Genomic DNA, 18,802 nt, shown 5'->3' with positions numbered 1-18,802 from the left:
TCCACGTTTACGTGTGAGAGAGTGTCATCATCGAGATGAATTCTGTTGATTATCAGCAAAATTCGATGCTGCTGTCTATATATGTATAGATTCTCAGCTCTTTCTTTTTGCCATATACGTTTTTCGTGTTTCTTGTATTTTGTTTACGTTTTGTGCAAGTTGACTAGTTTGGACTTTCGAAGTGAATGTTCGGAAGTTTGTTGCTGTAAAATCTATTCCTGTCGAAATTCTTAATACATATTGTGTGTATTTTGTTTATGTTTTGTCATCATGGAATATTATTTACGTGGAGTTGTTGCTGCTGGGTTGAAGGTCGTGTTTTCTGAAGTCAAAGTACTTTGTCGTTGTTCTGTTCGTTCCTGTCACGTATTGTTTGAAATTCTCGATACATCGTCGTGTACGAGTTTTCGGATAGGTGTGAGGAAGCAGTTTGCTTTATTTATGTTTTCCCATGTTTGTTTTTGCGCATATTCATATGTCATACATGTTGTGTAAAGTTGTGGTGGTGCTTCGTTGAGATAGTTTCGGAATAAAAATGTAGATTTATGTGCTAGCAGTGGATTATTCGATAAGTGATAAGTTATCCTAATGTTCTGCAGGTGAATGTGGCGCTGCAAAATCTGACATCATCTTCATTTTGGACTCATCAACTAGTGTCCAAAAAGAAAATTTCCAGAAAATGCTAAATTTCATTGTTGATTTCGTGTCTGCTGCTTCCATTGACAATGGCAATGTTCGAATCGGTGCAGTCCTTTACAGTTCAGATGTGAAAATCCAATTCCATTTGAATGCTTTCCAAACAAAGCAAGAAGTAATCGATGCAGTTCTCCAAATTCCATATGTTTACGGCAGTACAAACACTTACGGCGGGCTTAACACCATGCGGACAGTAATGTTCACGACAGAGAAAGGTGACAGGCCATCCGTTCCCAATATTGCCATACTGCTCACCGACGGCGTATCGAACGTCAACGCTTACGACACTATTCCAGAAGCAGTGAAAGCCAGAGAGGATGGCATCCACATATATGCTATTGGTATTGGTCTAAGTGACACTACAGAATTGAGCCAGATTTCCTCGTTGCCTGTTGACGAAAACATGTTTATTGTGACTGACTTCAACGAACTGTCGAATCTGAAAGAAAGAATATTTGAGCAATATTGCCCAGGTATAGCAATTAGCATGTTATTACAAAGCGGTGTTGTATTTTAAAGCGTTACTAATCAAAGCTATAATCACAGATATTCAACAAAGATATATTTAACAAGATTTGTTATTGCGTTACTTCCAAGTTTGACTTTCAGCTAATGTTCCATGCAAGTATTTTCACAATTAACGCTGCTCAAAGCCCTAACAACTTCGTTCGATGTCCGTTTTGTGTCAATTCATACGTTTCGCTGCTTTCTCTTCTACATGTTCATTCACAACGTTTGACATCGTTACAAGTAAAACTTTTGTACGTCTGATGTTGCTGTGTTAAGCAGATTGAAGTAGCAACAAGTAAATAACATGTCTTGTAGGTTGTGATAAGTTTCCTCTAGAATTTGCACTACTAATATCAGTATATATTACAAGAGAATTTGGAATACACTGTCTTCCTTAAAATAATGTAGTTAACATACTAATGCTGTCAACTGGCTGTCCATTTCCTACTTTTTCTTACAATCATCTTATTCTTTATCCATTTGATATTCAGTCTATGATCTTGTTTCATCTGAACCTCAAGATATGCAAAACATTTCCCTGTATTGTCCCCTAATATGTATTTACTACACTAGCAGTAATTACAATTGTTTCAACAATATTTTAAATCGCGCTTTGGAATCTAACATATATTACTGGATGAAAGCTTCTCGAACCGCCAGATATTATAGAAAGTTATTTGCAAGTATGTGTTGTAATTTGCTCATTAATTTAGAGAATATCTACATTCGTATGTTTCGGTATGTATTTAATAACAAAAAAAGAAAGCTTTATGGATGAGGTTGCGCTTCATTTTTTTTTTCCATTGCTTATCTAATATACATTATTCTTTGCATAGTTTTGAAGGGAAACTAACATTTCATTCATAGAATTTCGATTGAGGGATATTATGCGTAATTTTCTAAATTTACCTAAAACTTAGAGAAGTGTACTTTGTATTGAGTGCATATGTTATTGCGTGAAACTTCGTACATATATGTATTTGTGAATTGATTAACACTGAGAAAACTGTGATCTAATGCACTATTTCCTACCGAGAAATTTCATTCTACAGCTATGAAGTTATAGTTATATACGCGTGTTGTCTATATGTATAGATGAGTACACATAGAACATGCGTATATAAAGATATATGTGTATATTTGTGTGCGTATGCATGTTTATGCCTATATATGTATATATACGGCCAGTATAAATGCTCATGTATGTGTAAGTACATACGTTTTGACTTCTATATATATATACGTGCATTTATATATTGGCGTATATACATGTTGATATATGTATATCTACTTGGATAAAGATGTGGGCAGAATGATAGCTAGTGAGATAGATAAACAGATGTACGTAAGTGCATTTCAATATTAAGAAGCGTGCAAGTGCAATAAAATTGTATTCCATATCTATATGAGAGTTGACCTTACTAAATTCTGGGATTATTTTTCGTTGGAAGGAGGTCAACCAGAACCAACTAGAAGGACACCTATAATTGAGACGACAAGAAAGAGAGGTGAGACATTAACGCAAACTATTTTTTGGTATTGTAGTAGCGGTGTATGCTGACATCAATCTTATTCCTATCACATTTGATACCATTATTTAGCGAAGGTTTTCAATCGGGCATCGATACGCAGGTAGAAATGATTAATTCTGTGCATAGATGAAATTGTTATTAAATGGTGTACACATTTTTCAGAAGGCATTTTTGCAGTGATTTGTTAGAATCATTAATTCTCGCTATTTATTGGAAGATAAGTGTAAAGTAGGGTAAAGTGTATTGTTTGCGTGTGTGTGCGTTGAAAGTAGACCTGATAACACGTGTTTGCGCATGGAAATGTAAATATTACTTTTATTTCTCGCAGTTGTGGAGAAAACTCCAGCACCTGCCATTACACTACCAACAAAGGGTAAGGCTCTTGTACTGCTCCACATTTTCTTCGTTAATACAGTGTTGTATATGAGCGCTTGATTTTGTTATGTGTCCACGTTTACGTGTGAGAGAGTGTCATCATCGAGATGAATTCTGTTGATTATCAGTAAAATTGGATGCTGTTGTCTATATATGTATAGATTCTTAGCTTTTTCTTTTTGCCATATACGTTTTTCGTGTTTCTTGTATTTTGTTTTCGCTTTGTGCAAGTTGACTAGTTTGGACTTTCGAATTGAATGTTCGGAAGTTTGTTGCTGTAAAAGCTATTCCTGTCGAAATCCTTAATACATATTGTGTGTATTTTGTTTATGTTTTGTCATCATGGAATATTATTTACGTGCAGTTGTTGCTGCTGGGTTGAAGGTCGTGTTTTCTAAAGTGAAAGTACTTTGTTGTTGTTCTGTTCGTTTCTGTCACGTATTGTTTGAAATTCTCGATACATCGTCGTGTACGAGTTTTCGGATAGGTGTGAGGAAGCAGTTTGCTTTGCTTAATGTTTTCCCATGTTTGTTTTTGCGCATATTCATATGACATACATGTTGTGTAAAGTTGTGGTGGTGCTTCGTTGAGATAGTTTCAGAATAGAAATGTAGATTTATGTGCTAGCAGTGGATTATTCGATAAGTGATAAGTTATCCTAATGTTCTGCAGGTGAATGTGGCGCTGCAGAATCTGACATCATCTTCATTTTGGACTCATCAACTAGTGTCCAAAAAGAAAACTTCAAGAAAATGCTAAATTTCATTGTTGATTTTGTGTCCGCTGCTTCCATTGACAATGGCAATGTTCGAATCGGTGCAGTCCTTTACAGTTCAGACGTGAAAATCCAATTCCATTTGAATGCTTTCCAAACAAAGCAAGAAGTAATCGATGCAGTTCTCCAAATTCCATATGTTTACGGCAGTACAAACACTTACGGCGGGCTTAACACCATGCGGACAGTAATGTTCACGACAGAGAACGGTGACAGGCCATCCGTTCCCAATATTGCCATACTGCTCACCGACGGCGTATCGAACGTCAATGCTTACGACACTATTCCAGAAGCAGTGAAAGCCAGAGAGGATGGCATCCACATATATGCTATTGGTATTGGTCTAAGTGACACTACAGAATTGAGCCAGATTTCCTCGTTGCCTGTTGACGAAAACATGTTTATTGTGACTGACTTCAACGAACTGTCGAATCTGAAAGAAAGAATATTTGAGCAATATTGCCCAGGTATAGCAATTAGCATGTTATTACAAAGCGGTGTTGTATTTTAAAGCGTTACTAATCAAAGCTATAATCACAGATATTCAACAAAGATATATTTAACAAGATCTGTTATTGCGTTACTTCCAAGTTTGACTTTCAGCTAATGTTCTATGCAAGTATTTTTACAATTAACGCTGCTCAAAGCCCTAACAACTTCGTTCGATGCCCGTTTTGTGTCAATTCATACGTTTCGCTGCTTTCTCTTCTACATGTTCATTCACAACGTTTGACATTGTTACAAGTAAAACTTTTGTACGTCTGATGTTGCTGTGTTAAGCAGATTGAAGTAGCAACAAGTAAATAACATGTCTTGTAGGTTGTGATAAGTTTCCTCTAGAATTTGCACTACTAATATCAGTATGTATTACAAGAGAATTTGGAATACACTGTCTTCCTTAAAATAATGTAGTTAACATACTAATGCTGTCAACTGGCTGTCCATTTCCTACTTTTTCTTACAATCATCTTATTCTTTATCCATTTGATATTCAGTCTATGATCTTGTTTCATCTAAACCTCAAGATATGCAAAACATTTCCCTTTATTGTCCCCTAATATGTATTTACTACACTAGCAGTAATTACAATTGTTTCAACAATATTTTAAATCGCGCTTTGGAATCTAACATATATTACTGGATGAAAGCTTCTCGAACCGCCAGATATTATAGAAAGTTATTTGCAAGTATGTGTTGTAATTTGCTCATTAATTTAGAAAATATCTACATTCGTATGTTTCGGTATGTATTTAATAACAAAAAAAGAAAGCTTTATGGATGAGGTTGCGCTTCATTTTTTTTTTTTCCATTGCTTATCTAATATACATTATTCTTTGCACAGTTTTGAAGGGAAACTAACATTTCATTCATAGAATTCCGATTGAGGGATATTATGCGGAATTTTCTAAATTTACCTAAAACTTAGAGAAGTGTACTTTGTATTGAGTGCATATGTTATTGCGTGAAACTTCGTACATATATGTATTTGTGAATTGATTAACACTGAGAAAACTGTGATCTAATGCACTATTTCCTACCGAGAAATTTCATTCTACAGCTATGAAGTTATAGTTATATACGCGTGTTGTCTATATGTATGGATGAGTACACATAGAACATGCGTATATAAAGATATATGTGTATATTTGTGTGCTTATGCATGTTTATGCCTATATATGTATATATACGGCCAGTATAAATGCTCATGTATGTGTAAGTACATACGTTTTGACTTCTATATATATATACGTGCATTTATATATTGGCGTATATACATGTTGATATATGTATATCTACTTAGATAAAGATGTGGGCAGAATGATAGCTAGTGAGATAGATAAACAGATGTACGTAAGTGCATTTCAATATTAAGAAGCGTGCAAGTGCAATAAAATTGTATTCCATATCTATATGAGAGTTGACCTTACTAAATTCTGGGATTATTTTTCGTTGGAAGGAGGTCAACCAGAACCAACTAGAAGGACACCTATAATTGAGACGACAAGAAAGAGAGGTGAGACATTAACGCAAACTATTTTTTGGTATTGTAGTAGCGGTGTGCGCTGACATCACCCTTATTCCTATCACATTTGATACCATTATTTAGCGAAGGTTTTCAATCGGGCATCGATACGCAGGTAGAAATGATTAATTCTGTGCATAGATGAAATTGTTATTAAATGGTGTACAAATTTTTCAGAATGCATTTTTGCAGTGATTTGTTAGAATCATTAATTCTCGCTATTTATTGGAAGATAAGTGTAAAGTAGGGTAAAGTGTATTGTTTGCGTGTGTGTGCGTTGAAAGTAGACCTGATAACACGTGTTTGCGCATGGAAATGTAAATATTACTTTTATTTCTCGCAGTTGTGGAGAAAACTCCAGCACCTGCCATTACACTACCAACAAAGGGTAAGGCTCTTGTACTGCTCCACATTTTCTTCGTTAATACAGTGTTGTATATGAGCGCTTGATTTTGTTATGTGTCCACGTTTACGTGTGAGAGAGTGTCATCATCGAGATGAATTCTGTTGATTATCAGTAAAATTGGATGCTGTTGTCTATATATGTATAGATTCTTAGCTTTTTCTTTTTGCCATATACGTTTTTCGTGTTTCTTGTATTTTGTTTTCGTTTTGTGCAAGTTGACTAGTTTGGACTTTCGAATTGAACGTTCGGAAGTTTGTTGCTGTAAAAGCTATTCCTGTCGAAATCCTTAATACATATTGTGTGTATTTTGTTTATGTTTTGTCATCATGGAATATTATTTACGTGCAGTTGTTGCTGCTGGGTTGAAGGTCGTGCTTTCTAAAGTGAAAGTACTTTGTTGTTGTTCTGTTCGTTTCTGTCACGTATTGTTTGAAATTCTCGATACATCGTCGTGTACGAGTTTTCGGATACGTGTGAGGAAGCAGTTTGCTTTGCTTAATGTTTTCCCATGTTTGTTTTTGCGCATATTCATATGACATACATGTTGTGTAAAGTTGTGGTGGTGCTTCGTTGAGATAGTTTCAGAATAGAAATGTAGATTTATGTGCTAGCAGTGGATTATTCGATAAGTGATAAGTTATCCTAATGTTCTGCAGGTGAATGTGGCGCTGCAGAATCTGACATCATCTTCATTTTGGACTCATCAACTAGTGTCCAAAAAGAAAACTTCAAGAAAATGCTAAATTTCATTGTTGATTTTGTGTCCGCTGCTTCCATTGACAATGGCAATGTTCGAATCGGTGCAGTCCTTTACAGTTCAGACGTGAAAATCCAATTCCATTTGAATGCTTTCCAAACAAAGCAAGAAGTAATCGATGCAGTTCTCCAAATTCCATATGTTTACGGCAGTACAAACACTTACGGCGGGCTTAACACCATGCGGACAGTAATGTTCACGACAGAGAACGGTGACAGGCCATCCGTTCCCAATATTGCCATACTGCTCACTGACGGCGTATCGAACGTCAATGCTTACGACACTATTCCAGAAGCAGTGAAAGCCAGAGAGGATGGCATCCACATATATGCTATTGGTATTGGTCTAAGTGACACTACAGAATTGAGCCAGATTTCCTCGTTGCCTGTTGACGAAAACATGTTTATTGTGACTGACTTCAACGAACTGTCGAATCTGAAAGAAAGAATATTTGAGCAATATTGCCCAGGTATAGCAATTAGCATGTTATTACAAAGCGGTGTTGTATTTTAAAGCGTTACTAATCAAAGCTATAATCACAGATATTCAACAAAGATATATTTAACAAGATTTGTTATTGCGTTACTTCCAAGTTTGACTTTCAGCTAATGTTCTATGCAAGTATTTTTACAATTAACGCTGCTCAAAGCCCTAACAACTTCGTTCGATGCCCGTTTTGTGTCAATTCATACGTTTCGCTGCTTTCTCTTCTACATGTTCATTCACAACGTTTGACATCGTTACAAGTAAAACTTTTGTACGTCTGATGTTGCTGTGTTAAGCAGATTGAAGTAGCAACAAGTAAATAACATGTCTTGTAGGTTGTGATAAGTTTCCTCTAGAATTCGCACTACTAATATCAGTATGTATTACAAGAGAATTTGGAATACACTGTCTTCCTTAAAATAATGTAGTTAACATACTAATGCTGTCAACTGGCTGTCCATTTCATACTTTTTCTTACAATCATCTTATTCTTTATCCATTTGATATTCAGTCTATGATCTTGTTTCATCTAAACCTCAAGATATGCAAAACATTTCCCTTTATTGTCCCCTAATATGTATTTACTACACTAGCAGTAATTATTATTGTTTCAACAATATTTTAAATCGCGCTTTGGAATCTAACATACGTTACTGGATGAAAGCTTCTCGAACCGCCAGATATTATAGAAAGTTATTTGCAAGTATGTGTTGTAATTTGCTCATTAATTTAGAAAATATCTACATTCGTATGTTTCGGTATGTATTTAATAACAAAAAAAGAAAGCTTTATGGATGAGGTTGCGCTTCATTTTTTTTTTCCATTGCTTATCTAATATACATTATTCTTTGCATAGTTTTGAAGGGAAACTAACATTTCATTCATAGAATTTCGATTGAGGGATATTATGCGGAATTTTCTAAATTTACCTAAAACTTAGAGAAGTGTACTTTGTATTGAGTGCATATGTTATTGCGTGAAACTTCGTACATATATGTATTTGTGAATTGATTAACACTGAGAAAACTGTGATCTAATGCACTATTTCCTACCGAGAAATTTCATTCTACAGCTATGAAGTTATAGTTATATACGCGTGTTGTCTATATGTATAGATGAGTACACATAGAACATGTGTATATAAAGATATACTTGTATATTTTGTGTGTGTATGCATGTTTATGCCTATATATGTATATATACGGCCAGTATCAATGCTCATGTATGTGTACGTACATGCATTTTGACTTCTATATATATATACGTGCATTTATATATTGGCGTATATACATGTTGATATATGTATATCTACTTGGATAAAGATGTGGGCAGAATGATAGCTAGTGAGATAGATAAACAGATGTACGTAAGTGCATTTCAATATTAAGAAGCGTGCAAGTGCAATAAAATTGTATTCCATATCTATATGAAAGTTGACCTTACTAAATTCTGGGATTATTTTTCGTTGGAAGGAGGTCAACCAGAACCAACTAGAAGGACACCTATAATTGAGACGACAAGAAAGAGAGGTGAGACATTAACGCAAACTATTTTTTGGTATTTTAGTAGCGGTGTGTGCTGACATCAATCTTATTCCTATCACATTTGATATCATTATTTAGCGAAGGTTTTCAATCGGGCATCGATGCGCAGGTAGAAATGATTAATTCTGTGCATAGATGAAATTGTTATTAAATGGTGTACAAATTTTTCATAATGCATTTTTGCAGTGATTAGTTAGAAACATTAATTCTCGCTATTTATTGGAAGATAAGTGTAAAGTAGGGTAAAGTGTATTGTTCGCGTGTGTGTGCGTTGAAAGTAGACCTGATAACACGTGTTTGCGCATGGAAATGTAAATATTACTTTTATTTCTCGCAGTTGTGGAGAAAACTCCAGCACCTGCCATTACACTACCAACAAAGGGTAAGGCTCTTGTACTGCTCCACATTTTCTTCGTTAATACAGTGTTGTATATGAGCGCTTGATTTTGTTATGTGTCCACGTTTACGTGTGAGAGAGTGTCATCATCGAGATGAATTCTGTTGATTATCAGTAAAATTGGATGCTGTTGTCTATATATGTATAGATTCTTAGCTTTTTCTTTTTGCCATATACGTTTTTCGTGTTTCTTGTATTTTGTTTTCGTTTTGTGCAAGTTGACTAGTTTGGACTTTCGAATTGAATGTTCGGAAGTTTGTTGCTGTAAAAGCTATTCCTGTCGAAATTCTTAATACATATTGTGTGTATTTTGTTTATGTTTTGTCATCATGGAATATTATTTACGTGGAGTTGTTGCTGCTGGGTTGAAGGTCGTGTTTTCTGAAGTCAAAGTACTTTGTCGTTGTTCTGTTCGTTCCTGTCACGTATTGTTTGAAATTCTCGATACATCGTCGTGTACGAGTTTTCGGATAGGTGTGAGGAAGCAGTTTGCTTTATTTATGTTTTCCCATGTTTGTTTTTGCGCATATTCATATGTCATACATGTTGTGTAAAGTTGTGGTGGTGCTTCGTTGAGATAGTTTCGGAATAAAAATGTAGATTTATGTGCTAGCAGTGGATTATTCGATAAGTGATAAGTTATCCTAATGTTCTGCAGGTGAATGTGGCGCTGCAAAATCTGACATCATCTTCATTTTGGACTCATCAACTAGTGTCCAAAAAGAAAATTTCCAGAAAATGCTAAATTTCATTGTTGATTTCGTGTCTGCTGCTTCCATTGACAATGGCAATGTTCGAATCGGTGCAGTCCTTTACAGTTCAGATGTGAAAATCCAATTCCATTTGAATGCTTTCCAAACAAAGCAAGAAGTAATCGATGCAGTTCTCCAAATTCCATATGTTTACGGTAGTACAAACACTTACGGCGGGCTTAACACCATGCGGACAGTAATGTTCACGACAGAGAACGGTGACAGGCCATCCGTTCCCAATATTGCCATACTGCTCACCGACGGCGTATCGAACGTCAACGCTTACGACACTATTCCAGAAGCAGTGAAAGCCAGAGAGGATGGCATCCACATATATGCTATTGGTATTGGTCTAAGTGACACTACAGAATTGAGCCAGATTTCCTCGTTGCCTGTTGACGAAAACATGTTTATTGTGACTGACTTCAACGAACTGTCGAATCTGAAAGAAAGAATATTTGAGCAATATTGCCCAGGTATAGCAATTAGCATGTTATTACAAAGCGGTGTTGTATTTTAAAGCGTTACTAATCAAAGCTATAATCACAGATATTCAACAAAGATATATTTAACAAGATTTGTTATTGCGTTACTTCCAAGTTTGACTTTCAGCTAATGTTCCATGCAAGTATTTTCACAATTAACGCTGCTCAAAGCCCTAACAACTTCGTTCGATGTCCGTTTTGTGTCAATTCATACGTTTCGCTGCTTTCTCTTCTACATGTTCATTCACAACGTTTGACATCGTTACAAGTAAAACTTTTGTACGTCTGATGTTGCTGTGTTAAGCAGATTGAAGTAGCAACAAGTAAATAACATGTCTTGTAGGTTGTGATAAGTTTCCTCTAGAATTTGCACTACTAATATCAGTATATATTACAAGAGAATTTGGAATACACTGTCTTCCTTAAAATAATGTAGTTAACATACTAATGCTGTCAACTGGCTGTCCATTTCCTACTTTTTCTTACAATCATCTTATTCTTTATCCATTTGATATTCAGTCTATGATCTTGTTTCATCTGAACCTCAAGATATGCAAAACATTTCCCTGTATTGTCCCCTAATATGTATTTACTACACTAGCAGTAATTACAATTGTTTCAACAATATTTTAAATCGCGCTTTGGAATCTAACATATATTACTGGATGAAAGCTTCTCGAACCGCCAGATATTATAGAAAGTTATTTGCAAGTATGTGTTGTAATTTGCTCATTAATTTAGAGAATATCTACATTCGTATGTTTCGGTATGTATTTAATAACAAAAAAAGAAAGCTTTATGGATGAGGTTGCGCTTCATTTTTTTTTTCCATTGCTTATCTAATATACATTATTCTTTGCATAGTTTTGAAGGGAAACTAATATTTCATTCATAGAATTTCGATTGAGGGATATTATGCGTAATTTTCTAAATTTACCTAAAACTTAGAGAAGTGTACTTTGTATTGAGTGCATATGTTATTGCGTGAAACTTCGTACATATATGTATTTGTGAATTGATTAACACTGAGAAAACTGTGATCTAATGCACTATTTCCTACCGAGAAATTTCATTCTACAGCTATGAAGTTATAGTTATATACGCGTGTTGTCTATATGTATAGATGAGTACACATAGAACATGCGTATATAAAGATATATGTGTATATTTGTGTGCGTATGCATGTTTATGCCTATATATGTATATATACGGCCAGTATAAATGCTCATGTATGTGTAAGTACATACGTTTTGACTTCTATATATATATACGTGCATTTATATATTGGCGTATATACATGTTGATATATGTATATCTACTTGGATAAAGATGTGGGCAGAATGATAGCTAGTGAGATAGATAAACAGATGTACGTAAGTGCATTTCAATATTAAGAAGCGTGCAAGTGCAATAAAATTGTATTCCATATCTATATGAGAGTTGACCTTACTAAATTCTGGGATTATTTTTCGTTGGAAGGAGGTCAACCAGAACCAACTAGAAGGACACCTATAATTGAGACGACAAGAAAGAGAGGTGAGACATTAACGCAAACTATTTTTTGGTATTGTAGTAGCGGTGTATGCTGACATCAATCTTATTCCTATCACATTTGATACCATTATTTAGCGAAGGTTTTCAATCGGGCATCGATACGCAGGTAGAAATGATTAATTCTGTGCATAGATGAAATTGTTATTAAATGGTGTACACATTTTTCAGAAGGCATTTTTGCAGTGATTTGTTAGAATCATTAATTCTCGCTATTTATTGGAAGATAAGTGTAAAGTAGGGTAAAGTGTATTGTTTGCGTGTGTGTGCGTTGAAAGTAGACCTGATAACACGTGTTTGCGCATGGAAATGTAAATATTAGTTTTATTTCTCGCAGTTGTGGAGAAAACTCCAGCACCTGCCATTACACTACCAACAAAGGGTAAGGCTCTTGTACTGCTCCACATTTTCTTCGTTAATACAGTGTTGTATATGAGCGCTTGATGTTGATATGTGTCCACGTTTACGTGTGAGAGAGTGTCATCATCGAGATGAATTCTGTTGATTATCAGCAAAATTCGATGCTGCTGTCTATATATGTATAGATTCTCAGCTCTTTCTTTTTGCCATATACGTTTTTCGTGTTTCTTGTATTTTGTTTACGTTTTGTGCAAGTTGACTAGTTTGGACTTTCGAAGTGAATGTTCGGAAGTTTGTTGCTGTAAAATCTATTCCTGTCGAAATTCTTAATACATATTGTGTGTATTTTGTTTATGTTTTGTCATCATGGAATATTATTTACGTGGAGTTGTTGCTGCTGGGTTGAAGGTCGTGTTTTCTGAAGTCAAAGTACTTTGTCGTTGTTCTGTTCGTTCCTGTCACGTATTGTTTGAAATTCTCGATACATCGTCGTGTACGAGTTTTCGGATAGGTGTGAGGAAGCAGTTTGCTTTATTTATGTTTTCCCATGTTTGTTTTTGCGCATATTCATATGTCATACATGTTGTGTAAAGTTGTGGTGGTGCTTCGTTGAGATAGTTTCGGAATAAAAATGTAGATTTATGTGCTAGCAGTGGATTATTCGATAAGTGATAAGTTATCCTAATGTTCTGCAGGTGAATGTGGCGCTGCAAAATCTGACATCATCTTCATTTTGGACTCATCAACTAGTGTCCAAAAAGAAAATTTCCAGAAAATGCTAAATTTCATTGTTGATTTCGTGTCTGCTGCTTCCATTGACAATGGCAATGTTCGAATCGGTGCAGTCCTTTACAGTTCAGATGTGAAAATCCAATTCCATTTGAATGCTTTCCAAACAAAGCAAGAAGTAATCGATGCAGTTCTCCAAATTCCATATGTTTACGGCAGTACAAACACTTACGGCGGGCTTAACACCATGCGGACAGTAATGTTCACGACAGAGAAAGGTGACAGGCCATCCGTTCCCAATATTGCCATACTGCTCACCGACGGCGTATCGAACGTCAACGCTTACGACACTATTCCAGAAGCAGTGAAAGCCAGAGAGGATGGCATCCACATATATGCTATTGGTATTGGTCTAAGTGACACTACAGAATTGAGCCAGATTTCCTCGTTGCCTGTTGACGAAAACATGTTTATTGTGACTGACTTCAACGAACTGTCGAATCTGAAAGAAAGAATATTTGAGCAATATTGCCCAGGTATAGCAATTAGCATGTTATTACAAAGCGGTGTTGTATTTTAAAGCGTTACTAATCAAAGCTATAATCACAGATATTCAACAAAGATATATTTAACAAGATTTGTTATTGCGTTACTTCCAAGTTTGACTTTCAGCTAATGTTCCATGCAAGTATTTTCACAATTAACGCTGCTCAAAGCCCTAACAACTTCGTTCGATGTCCGTTTTGTGTCAATTCATACGTTTCGCTGCTTTCTCTTCTACATGTTCATTCACAACGTTTGACATCGTTACAAGTAAAACTTTTGTACGTCTGATGTTGCTGTGTTAAGCAGATTGAAGTAGCAACAAGTAAATAACATGTCTTGTAGGTTGTGATAAGTTTCCTCTAGAATTTGCACTACTAATATCAGTATATATTACAAGAGAATTTGGAATACACTGTCTTCCTTAAAATAATGTAGTTAACATACTAATGCTGTCAACTGGCTGTCCATTTCCTACTTTTTCTTACAATCATTTTATTCTTTATCCATTTGATATTCAGTCTATGATCTTGTTTCATCTGAACCTCAAGATATGCAAAACATTTCCCTGTATTGTCCCCTAATATGTATTTACTACACTAGCAGTAATTACAATTGTTTCAACAATATTTTAAATCGCGCTTTGGAATCTAACATATATTACTGGATGAAAGCTTCTCGAACCGCCAGATATTATAGAAAGTTATTTGCAAGTATGTGTTGTAATTTGCTCATTAATTTAGAGAATATCTACATTCGTATGTTTCGGTATGTATTTAATAACAAAAAAAGAAAGCTTTATGGATGAGGTTGCGCTTCATTTTTTTTTTCCATTGCTTATCTAATATACATTATTCTTTGCATAGTTTTGAAGGGAAACTAACATTTCATTCATAGAATTTCGATTGAGGGATATTATGCGTAATTTTCTAAATTTACCTAAAACTTAGAGAAGTGTACTTTGTATTGAGTGCATATGTTATTGCGTGAAACTTCGTACATATATGTATTTGTGAATTGATTAACACTGAGAAAACTGTGATCTAATGCACTATTTCCTACCGAGAAATTTCATTCTACAGCTATGAAGTTATAGTTATATACGCGTGTTGTCTATATGTATAGATGAGTACACATAGAACATGCGTATATAAAGATATATGTGTATATTTGTGTGCGTATGCATGTTTATGCCTATATATGTATATATACGGCCAGTATAAATGCTCATGTATGTGTAAGTACATACGTTTTGACTTCTATATATATATACGTGCATTTATATATTGGCGTATATACATGTTGATATATGTATATCTACTTGGATAAAGATGTGGGCAGAATGATAGCTAGTGAGATAGATAAACAGATGTACGTAAGTGCATTTCAATATTAAGAAGCGTGCAAGTGCAATAAAATTGTATTCCATATCTATATGAGAGTTGACCTTACTAAATTCTGGGATTATTTTTCGTTGGAAGGAGGTCAACCAGAACCAACTAGAAGGACACCTATAATTGAGACGACAAGAAAGAGAGGTGAGACATTAACGCAAACTATTTTTTGGTATTGTAGTAGCGGTGTATGCTGACATCAATCTTATTCCTATCACATTTGATACCATTATTTAGCGAAGGTTTTCAATCGGGCATCGATACGCAGGTAGAAATGATTAATTCTGTGCATAGATGAAATTGTTATTAAATGGTGTACACATTTTTCAGAAGGCATTTTTGCAGTGATTTGTTAGAATCATTAATTCTCGCTATTTATTGGAAGATAAGTGTAAAGTAGGGTAAAGTGTATTGTTTGCGTGTGTGTGCGTTGAAAGTAGACCTGATAACACGTGTTTGCGCATGGAAATGTAAATATTACTTTTATTTCTCGCAGTTGTGGAGAAAACTCCAGCACCTGCCATTACACTACCAACAAAGGGTAAGGCTCTTGTACTGCTCCACATTTTCTTCGTTAATACAGTGTTGTATATGAGCGCTTGATTTTGTTATGTGTCCACGTTTACGTGTGAGAGAGTGTCATCATCGAGATGAATTCTGTTGATTATCAGTAAAATTGGATGCTGTTGTCTATATATGTATAGATTCTTAGCTTTTTCTTTTTGCCATATACGTTTTTCGTGTTTCTTGTATTTTGTTTTCGCTTTGTGCAAGTTGACTAGTTTGGACTTTCGAATTGAATGTTCGGAAGTTTGTTGCTGTAAAAGCTATTCCTGTCGAAATCCTTAATACATATTGTGTGTATTTTGTTTATGTTTTGTCATCATGGAATATTATTTACGTGCAGTTGTTGCTGCTGGGTTGAAGGTCGTGTTTTCTAAAGTGAAAGTACTTTGTTGTTGTTCTGTTCGTTTCTGTCACGTATTGTTTGAAATTCTCGATACATCGTCGTGTACGAGTTTTCGGATAGGTGTGAGGAAGCAGTTTGCTTTGCTTAATGTTTTCCCATGTTTGTTTTTGCGCATATTCATATGACATACATGTTGTGTAAAGTTGTGGTGGTGCTTCGTTGAGATAGTTTCAGAATAGAAATGTAGATTTATGTGCTAGCAGTGGATTATTCGATAAGTGATAAGTTATCCTAATGTTCTGCAGGTGAATGTGGCGCTGCAGAATCTGACATCATCTTCATTTTGGACTCATCAACTAGTGTCCAAAAAGAAAACTTCAAGAAAATGCTAAATTTCATTGTTGATTTTGTGTCCGCTGCTTCCATTGACAATGGCAATGTTCGAATCGGTGCAGTCCTTTACAGTTCAGACGTGAAAATCCAATTCCATTTGAATGCTTTCCAAACAAAGCAAGAAGTAATCGATGCAGTTCTCCAAATTCCATATGTTTACGGCAGTACAAACACTTACGGCGGGCTTAACACCATGCGGACAGTAATGTTCACGACAGAGAACGGTGACAGGCCATCCGTTCCCAATATTGCCATACTGCTCACCGACGGCGTATCGAACGTCAATGCTTACGACACTATTCCAGAAGCAGTGAAAGCCAGAGAGGATGGCATCCACATATATGCTATTGGTATTGGTCTAAGTGACACTACAGAATTGAGCCAGATTTCCTCGTTGCCTGTTGACGAAAACATGTTTATTGTGACTGACTTCAACGAACTGTCGAATCTGAAAGAAAGAATATTTGAGCAATATTGCCCAGGTATAGCAATTAGCATGTTATTACAAAGCGGTGTTGTATTTTAAAGCGTTACTAATCAAAGCTATAATCACAGATATTCAACAAAGATATATTTAACAAGATCTGTTATTGCGTTACTTCCAAGTTTGACTTTCAGCTAATGTTCTATGCAAGTATTTTTACAATTAACGCTGCTCAAAGCCCTAACAACTTCGTTCGATGCCCGTTTTGTGTCAATTCATACGTTTCGCTGCTTTCTCTTCTACATGTTCATTCACAACGTTTGACATTGTTACAAGTAAAACTTTTGTACGTCTGATGTTGCTGTGTTAAGCAGATTGAAGTAGCAACAAGTAAATAACATGTCTTGTAGGTTGTGATAAGTTTCCTCTAGAATTTGCACTACTAATATCAGTATGTATTACAAGAGAATTTGGAATACACTGTCTTCCTTAAAATAATGTAGTTAACATACTAATGCTGTCAACTGGCTGTCCATTTCCTACTTTTTCTTACAATCATCTTATTCTTTATCCATTTGATATTCAGTCTATGATCTTGTTTCATCTAAACCTCAAGATATGCAAAACATTTCCCTTTATTGTCCCCTAATATGTATTTACTACACTAGCAGTAATTACAATTGTTTCAACAATATTTTAAATCGCGCTTTGGAATCTAACATATATTACTGGATGAAAGCTTCTCGAACCGCCAGATATTATAGAAAGTTATTTGCAAGTATGTGTTGTAATTTGCTCATTAATTTAGAGAATATCTACATTCGTATGTTTCGGTATGTATTTAATAACAAAAAAAGAAAGCTTTATGGATGAGGTTGCGCTTCATTTTTTTTTTCCATTGCGTATCTAATATACATTATTCTTTGCATAGTTTTGAAGGGAAACTAACATTTCATTCATAGAATTTCGATTGAGGGATATTATGCGGAATTTTCTAAATTTACCTAAAACTTAGAGAAGTGTACTTTGTATTGAGTGCATATGTTATTGCGTGAAACTTCGTACATATATGTATTTGTGAATTGATTAACACTGAGAAAACTGTGATCTAATGCACTATTTCTTACCGAGAAATTTCATTCTACAGCTATGAAGTTATAGTTATATACGCGTGTTGTCTATATGTATAGATGAGTACATATAGAACATGCGTATATAAAGATATATGTGTATATTTGTGTGTGTATGCATGTTTATGCCTATATATGTATATATACGGCCAGTATCAATGCTCATGTATGTTTAAGTACATACGTTTTGACTTCTATATATATATACGTGCATTTATATATTGGCGTATATACATGTTGATATATGTATATCTACTTGGATAAAGATGTGGGCAGAATGATAGCTAGTGAGATAGATAAACAGATGTACGTAAGTGCATTTCAATATTAAGAAGCGTGCAAGTGCAATAAAATTGTATTCCATATCTATATGAGAGTTGACCTTACTAAATTCTGGGATTATTTTTCATTGGAAGGAGGTCAACCAGAACCAACTAGAAGGACACCTATAATTGAGACGACAAGAAAGAGAGGTGAGACATTAACGCAAACTATTTTTTGGTATTTTAGTAGCGGTGTGTGCTGACATCAATCTTATTTCTATCACATTTGATATCATTATTTAGCGAAGGTTTTCAATCAGGCATCGATGCGCAAGTAGAAATGATTAATTCTGTGCATAGATGAAAT

At 35.0% G+C, this 18,802-nt stretch overlaps 1 protein-coding gene across 1 annotated transcript in view; it reads left to right on the top strand.

The window, feature by feature from the left end:
• LOC149129009 (collagen alpha-3(VI) chain-like) overlaps window positions 1-18,751 on the top strand; it is a 39,952-nt gene extending 21,201 nt beyond the window's left edge. The window contains exons 21-37 of the mRNA XM_089346838.1: window positions 600-1,169; window positions 2,658-2,714; window positions 3,067-3,111; window positions 3,786-4,355; window positions 5,846-5,902; window positions 6,255-6,299; window positions 6,974-7,543; window positions 9,033-9,089; window positions 9,442-9,486; window positions 10,160-10,729; window positions 12,218-12,274; window positions 12,627-12,671; window positions 13,345-13,914; window positions 15,403-15,459; window positions 15,812-15,856; window positions 16,531-17,100; window positions 18,589-18,751. Of these exons, the coding sequence (XP_089202964.1) occupies window positions 600-1,169; window positions 2,658-2,714; window positions 3,067-3,111; window positions 3,786-4,355; window positions 5,846-5,902; window positions 6,255-6,299; window positions 6,974-7,543; window positions 9,033-9,089; window positions 9,442-9,486; window positions 10,160-10,729; window positions 12,218-12,274; window positions 12,627-12,671; window positions 13,345-13,914; window positions 15,403-15,459; window positions 15,812-15,856; window positions 16,531-17,100; window positions 18,589-18,698 (4,040 nt within the window). The 3' untranslated portion in view covers window positions 18,699-18,751. The remainder of the gene's footprint in view (window positions 1-599; window positions 1,170-2,657; window positions 2,715-3,066; window positions 3,112-3,785; window positions 4,356-5,845; window positions 5,903-6,254; window positions 6,300-6,973; window positions 7,544-9,032; window positions 9,090-9,441; window positions 9,487-10,159; window positions 10,730-12,217; window positions 12,275-12,626; window positions 12,672-13,344; window positions 13,915-15,402; window positions 15,460-15,811; window positions 15,857-16,530; window positions 17,101-18,588) is intronic.
• The last annotated feature ends 51 nt before the right edge of the window (window positions 18,752-18,802 follow it).

The sequence above is a fragment of the Octopus bimaculoides genome, unplaced genomic scaffold (genome assembly GCF_046866305.1).
Source record: "Octopus bimaculoides isolate indiv1 unplaced genomic scaffold, ASM4686630v1 contig210, whole genome shotgun sequence".
Classification (NCBI taxonomy): Eukaryota; Metazoa; Mollusca; class Cephalopoda; order Octopoda; family Octopodidae; genus Octopus; species Octopus bimaculoides.
This window is presented reverse-complemented; position numbering and strand designations above follow the sequence as displayed.